The 6,355-nt window shown below is 41.1% G+C and overlaps 1 protein-coding gene across 1 annotated transcript; it reads right to left on the minus strand.

Annotated features, from left to right (window-relative positions):
- Nucleotides 1-1,357: 1,357 nt before the first annotated feature.
- Nucleotides 1,358-5,219, minus strand: LOC104960268 (potassium channel subfamily K member 3-like). Its single transcript, XM_010788249.1, has 2 exons — nucleotides 4,937-5,219; nucleotides 1,358-4,014 (listed from the first exon to the last, which is right to left on the minus strand). The coding sequence occupies exons 1-2, from the start codon at nucleotides 5,217-5,219 to the stop codon at nucleotides 3,143-3,145; spliced, it is 1,155 nt and encodes a 384-aa protein (XP_010786551.1). The 3' UTR covers nucleotides 1,358-3,142.
- Between the last annotated feature and the right edge of the window lie 1,136 nt (nucleotides 5,220-6,355).

The following is a 6,355-nucleotide window of genomic DNA, read 5'->3' on the forward strand; positions in this document are numbered from 1 at the left end:
CTTTTCTTTTGCTTAATCTGTATCTTTAGGGTACAGGCATACAAGTGGAGTTTATCGTCTCATTTAGCAGTTAAGCCAAAAACCTTTTCCCCCTAAACAAACCATAAACAGCGTGTTAGCAGTGAAGTGTTGTTGGAGCTATTTTTATCTGAACTTTTGACAGAGCCCAGCTGTTTCCTCTGCTTCCAATTGTTATTCGAAGCTAAGCTAACCTCCTCCTGTCTCCAGCTCATTATTTCCCTAACTGTTCGCTTAAAGTGTACTTCCCAAGCTTCTGGGCTACAGTTCCTGAAACCACTGTGAAGCCAAGGCTAGATTAATATCAACAACTGCAGCCAACCGCTTTTGTTAATGTTGGTCTTTTTTAAAGCTTTTTTCAGTCGGTGCCGATGAGTGTCTACTTGTGATCATCCTGCTTCTGTGTTAATGCAGTTTTACTGTGTTCTGGGTATGTCATCGTGATTTTTCTGAACTTTTCCCACTTGTGTAGTTACATAATGCTGCAGCGTTTGTGACTGATGCACCATCATTTTGGGCAGAGAGCTCTGAAAAGTCACAATAACAGAGGCAGCTACACAGAAATGTGAGTCACGTTGAGCTATCAGAGTGTCAGCTTTAATATAGTTCTGAGAATCACGATTTCTTATGGTTTTATCTTGTATTAAACCACAAAGTCTAAACTGGTGCTGCATCAATCACAAATAATGTGACTATAACCTCTGAGTTAAACCAGCATGAGATCATTAACAAAAAAACACTACATGGGAATTTACTGCAGAGCTGAAGTCTTACGGCCCGTCTACACTACAGGCATCGAAAAATGCTTTCAACGCTTCGCCCATTCACTTGAATGGGGTGACGTAGAAGATTTTTACCCTTCGCCGAACTGCATTGTGGGGAGCATGGCATGGCTTTGCAAGCATCATGAGCATCTATCGGCATCAAAAGTTGAACAATGTTCAACTTTTGAGGCTCGATGCTTGGCATCAGCCAATCAAATCCCGTTTATGCAATTCCCTCCAGTACAAGCGCTAGCCAATCAAACCGCGTGTATGCTGATACCGCAGGTCTTGACTATTTTCCATATGTCATAAAATGGAGGATAAATTAATCATTGGCGTGGCAAGTGTCCCAGTCCTGTATGACTGTACTCTATTCACCTACCGGGACCTAAACTGGAGGAACCAGGCATGGCGGGAGGTGGCAGAGACAGTTGGTGAAACTGGTAGGTTTTCAACTGTTTGGGGAGTTTATATCCAGTTTACTTCGTTGAAGAAGAGGGCTTTTTTTTGCTTTGTATGCCGGGGGCAGGCGGGAGATTCCTGATTGGTTGTTGGTCGCCTTGGGCGCGAGAAATCGCCAAGCCTCAGACACGCCCAGCTTCAAGATTTTTTGATGCCTGTAGTGTAGACGGGCCGTTAAACCCTTTCCTTCCAAAATTAGCGCAAGCATGCAGTTTTTTTAAACACCAGAAAACCTGCTAAAAATAGGCGATAAACTCCTTTTCCATTCCCTGTAGACAAGTGTGTCTTTCTAGGTTTTTCAGGTTTGACAAATGCACCATAAAGCAGAGATAATGAACAGTAATTTTTTATATATCTATGACTTAGTCAGTCTCTCTTTCAAACTCAAACCATGTGATTCGTTGTCAATGTATTGGGTAAATTAGTCCTCTTTCTAAGCTGAAGGACTTATCTTCAAAAAAACATGAGCCCATAATGTGCTAAACGCAAGCTACATTTATAGTTTTACATGACTCTTTGTTGAGAAACTCATCTGTCAATCAAATCCCCTAATCGAGTGTTAATTGACTAAGAATATCCTAATCTTTTTAAAAACAGCAGAAGGACTAAAGGGGACACATTTGTGTTTGAATAAAGTTTGTTTGACGACAATCAGCAATCTAAAATGATTGTTTCTGCCAATGGAGTCTGGTTGCTTTGAGAAGAGCAGTTAAAACATGTTCCTTTTCACATTTAACTCTAATAATTAAGGGGTGGAAATATAAATAAAGATGGATTTATCTTGTCATTCTAGTGTGTTTAACGACAATCATGGAGGTTAAATTACTGTTTCTGTCAATGGACTCTGGTTGTATTGAGTAGAGCATGCTAATTGTATGTTTTGAACGTTAATACAATAATTATCCAAATCCCTGTTGATTTCATAGCATTGCGTCAGGAAAGGGGCGAAATTTAGCATGTTCATTGTGTTGTCTTTTTCCCACCAACTCTGATCGGAGCCCTAAACATTTTCCCAAAATAATAACGAATGCAAACTAGACTTTTCCCGTTCAAGACAAATGCCAGATGTTTTGAAGTCCAGTAGGTGAGGTAAAATGATGTTATCTCTCTATTTCTTATTGTGCAGTTCCTCAGCTGACTCCGCCTGTAGTTCCTGTTCAGCTGTCCCCTGTTTACCCTGAACACCTTGTGGTCTGCAGTGTGTGTGCACAGGTAGATGTCTAATTTCACTACTTGTTAACACCCACAGGTTACTTCTACCTTCAAAGAAGTGATGTGCAAACAGACTCAGAGAATCCTTTGAGTAGTTACCTGCAAATGTGTAAACTTAACATGACTTTTAAACATTATAGTTGACTTTTACGTTGGCATTTTGGACTATTTTCTTGTCTTTTTAAGTCTTCAGTATATTGTATGCTGCACTCTAAGCGGGGTCTGGGACTTCAGATTTCCATTGCCAACAACAACGCTGTGGCTATTGTGCATATGATAACAATCCTTTGACATTAAAAGTATTGAACGTTTCAAACCCTTTCAAGTTTTGAACGTTTTCGCATAACATGCCGTCAGTTTCTCCATGAAACTCATATATAGTACATGCACGTTCAACCTGTGAAACTCCTCTGAAATGCATTACTATATAAGTACAAGTCTGCATTTCTACAAATATCTCCCTGGTTTGTTTCTTTCGTTGTTCGCACTAAGACATTTTCTTTCATTTTTGCACATCATTGCTTCCAAACATAGCAACCCTTCCTCAAACTGATATTTGAGTTGTCTTGTCCTACTGTTTACTGGGATTATAGCACCACAAACATCTAGCATGTCTCTGCTGTGAGGCCGGCTCTCTGGCAGTCTAGACACATTGTCCTGTGCTGAAATCTGCTGTGTCGAGAGTTTTAAACGGAGCTGCGTCTCTTAAACATCCTGAAAGGAGATAAGAGGTGCAGGCCTGTAGTTATGGAGCTGATGCTCGAGCATTGACGTGGACTACAAACACATCCCGTGGACCCCGGCTCCACGTAGTGAGGACAGTTCCTGCTCTGCGGCATGTAGGGGTTCGATAACATCAGCTCCTGAGGGATGGAGCCCCGCAGCTTCTCCTTGCTCCTGTACCACAAGCAGGAGCATATTGTCTGGAAGTGCAGCACCTCGGTGTAGACGCCTTTCAAATCCTTCGCTTTGGTGGCGTCTTCTGCTAAAGAGGTGGAGGCCGAGAGGGGGAGCAGTCGAGCCACCTCTCCTCGGGGTTTACCGACGGGAACGAGCGCGCGTTGCCTGGCGTCCCGTCGCTCGTCCTCCGTGTTCATGGTGAGGAAGCGAAGCACCACCAGGTTCAGGAAGGCTCCGATCACCGTGAGCCCCGTGAGGATGTAGACGAAGCAGAAGGCCACGTAGCGAGGGTCGTTCTGCAGCGCGTCGTCCCTCTGCAGCGCCACGTAGTCCCCGAAGCCGATGGTGGTGAGCGTGATGAAGCAGAAGTAGAAGGCGTGCAGGAAGCTCCACCCCTCGCAGTGGGAGAAGGCCGCGGCCCCGACACACAGCGTGCTGAGGCAGGAGAAGAAGCCCACCGTCACCATGTTGGCCATGGACACGGCCGTTTCACGCAGGCCCAGGCACTTCTTGGCCTGGTGCAGCAGGTACCTGACGAAGGTGTTGATCCGCTCCCCCAGGCTCTGGAACATCACCAGAGTGAGCGGGATCCCCAGGAGGGCGTAGAACATGCAGAACACTTTCCCCGAGTCGCTGCTCGGAGCCGCGTGGCCGTAACCTGAGGAGACATCGCAGGAGACACGTCAGACTGAGAGTTACAAGATGCTGTCTGACGTAGTGTGGCAAAGACTGGAGATTTGGCTTTGGCTGGTTGAAATGATATCAGAAAAGCAGTTTGGAAATGCTACAAATTTACTTTTACAAGTAGAAATTACACTTTGAGGAGTAAAAACTGGATTAATTAGGGCACATAATATTTAAACTATTGAAAAGATTTAAGAATAAAAAAGGTTACACGTCAGACTGAGAGTTACAAGATTATATCTGACGAGATAGGATGAGGCAAGGACTGGACATTTAGGTTTAGAAAGTTGGAATGATATCAAAAAAGCAGTTTTGAAATGCTACAAATGTACTTTTACATGTAGAATTGACACTTTGATGAATACAAACATAATATGTAAACTATTGAAAAAAATCTAAGAATAAAAATAAAACTATTAATAAACTAAAATATTTATATTAAAAGATAAAGCCCTTTAAAATAGATCTATCCTACTTCTCCAGTGAAGCTGTATTCATTATTATTGATTAGGTCATTTGGTCACAGGACATAGAAATCATTCTTTATCTTAAAAATAAAACATGAAAAACAAGGAAATGAAAAAAATAAAAATTCAGATTTGTTGATAAAAAATATGTAAAATTACCAAAAAAATAAATTATATTAAAAATAAATAACATTTAATTCAGCAAGGAGGCACTGTTACTGACTTTACGCACTTTGTATCGTCTATGTAGGCTTTTAGGATTCCCTCATCACTTTAACAATGCCTATGTATTTATCATATCATCCCACAAAGTTTCTCCATCTTGTTTTGTACTTGTTTACTGTCTTTGCCTCTGAATCGCTGAATTACACCTCAGCGCAGCCCCCTCTCTCATGCTCTTAATGTGGAAATAAATGAACTTCCGCTCACCTATGGTTGTGATCACAGTGATGGCGAAGTAAAAAGACCCCGCAAACTTCCACTGCACGCCGGCTTTGTGCGGTTTGAGCTGCACGACGACGTGTTCCAGCTCCTCGAAGTCCCCTTTGGATAAGTTGTATTTACGCATGAGTTCGTGCTTCCTGGCCTCCAGCTTCCTTTTGTGGCTTTTCTCCTGCTTCGACTCCAGGGTCTCAAACACGGCCGCCCCCACCACCAGGTAAGTGAGGATGCTGATGATGAGGGCGAGGGTCCGGGCGTTTTGTCTCTTCATGGTAAGTAAATAAAAATAAAAATGGAGAGACACTTCTTTTTTGTTTCCCCTGCGTCCTTCCTGCTCCTCCTCGCGTATCCAACAGAGGGGTTTGTGACTTTTGGAGCCGGAGCTGTTCTCAGCACCACCCCCACATCACAGTTGGGCTGATTCTGTATTTGGAGTATTTGTCACAGACTTATATTTAGATCTGCCAGGGGTGAAAGAAGTACTCAGATATATAACTTCAGAAAAAAAGTATGCAAAATGGTTCAAATATTGACTTAAATTACCAAAAGTGAAAGTAGTAATTGGACAAAGGACATATTTGACATGAGAAAAAGTATGAAAAATGGCTTTAAATATATACTTAAATCACAGAAGGTAAAAGTCGTCATGCATATTGGCAGTGGTGGAAGAAGTATTCAGATGATTTACCTTTAAAAAAGAGTAAAAAATCATACAAATATTCACATAAATGGTCAAATAAAAACAATGCTGCATTGACTTTGGATCACTGATATGGCAGCTGGGGTCATTCTACAGAAAAGGTGGAAGTACTGTCACTTACTTTTGCAGACACCAAAATACATGACGTTGATCTAATACTCACATTCATTATATATTATCTTTGCAGTGGTACTAAATAAAAAAATGAAAAAAATTATTTTATACATAAATTGCAATTTATTTAAAATGCCAAGTTCAAGGAACTGCTTTGACACTTTGATCATACATGGAAGTGGAACCTATGGTTTTCATTTAAAATATTTTTTTTTCAATAAATAAATCTCATTCATATTTACATAACATTACATACATTAAATATAACACTGAAATGGTAAAAAAAAACGCAAATTATTATTAATAATATCCATTAAATGTCAGTCACCCAAAATGACGTCATTGGTGTTACTGCTACACAAAACGCTTTTATTTTGAAGTAATGTACTGTCTCTGAAGTGCCTCCTGTAACAAGAGATCATTTGAGGCAGTGCAGACAAAGACATAAGGAAAGTCAGATACTTCTTACTTTGTTTGTTAATGGTGTCATTTTATCTTCAAATTGTGTGCGTCTTTCAAGTCTGTCATTAGTGTTACTAATGTCATAGCCCTAGGGGTGAACATTTGAATGGGAACATGTATTGTATTGAAGA

The sequence above is a fragment of the Notothenia coriiceps genome, unplaced genomic scaffold (genome assembly GCF_000735185.1).
Source record: "Notothenia coriiceps isolate Sejong01 unplaced genomic scaffold, NC01 NC01_scaffold00031764, whole genome shotgun sequence".
Classification (NCBI taxonomy): domain Eukaryota; kingdom Metazoa; phylum Chordata; class Actinopteri; order Perciformes; family Nototheniidae; genus Notothenia; species Notothenia coriiceps.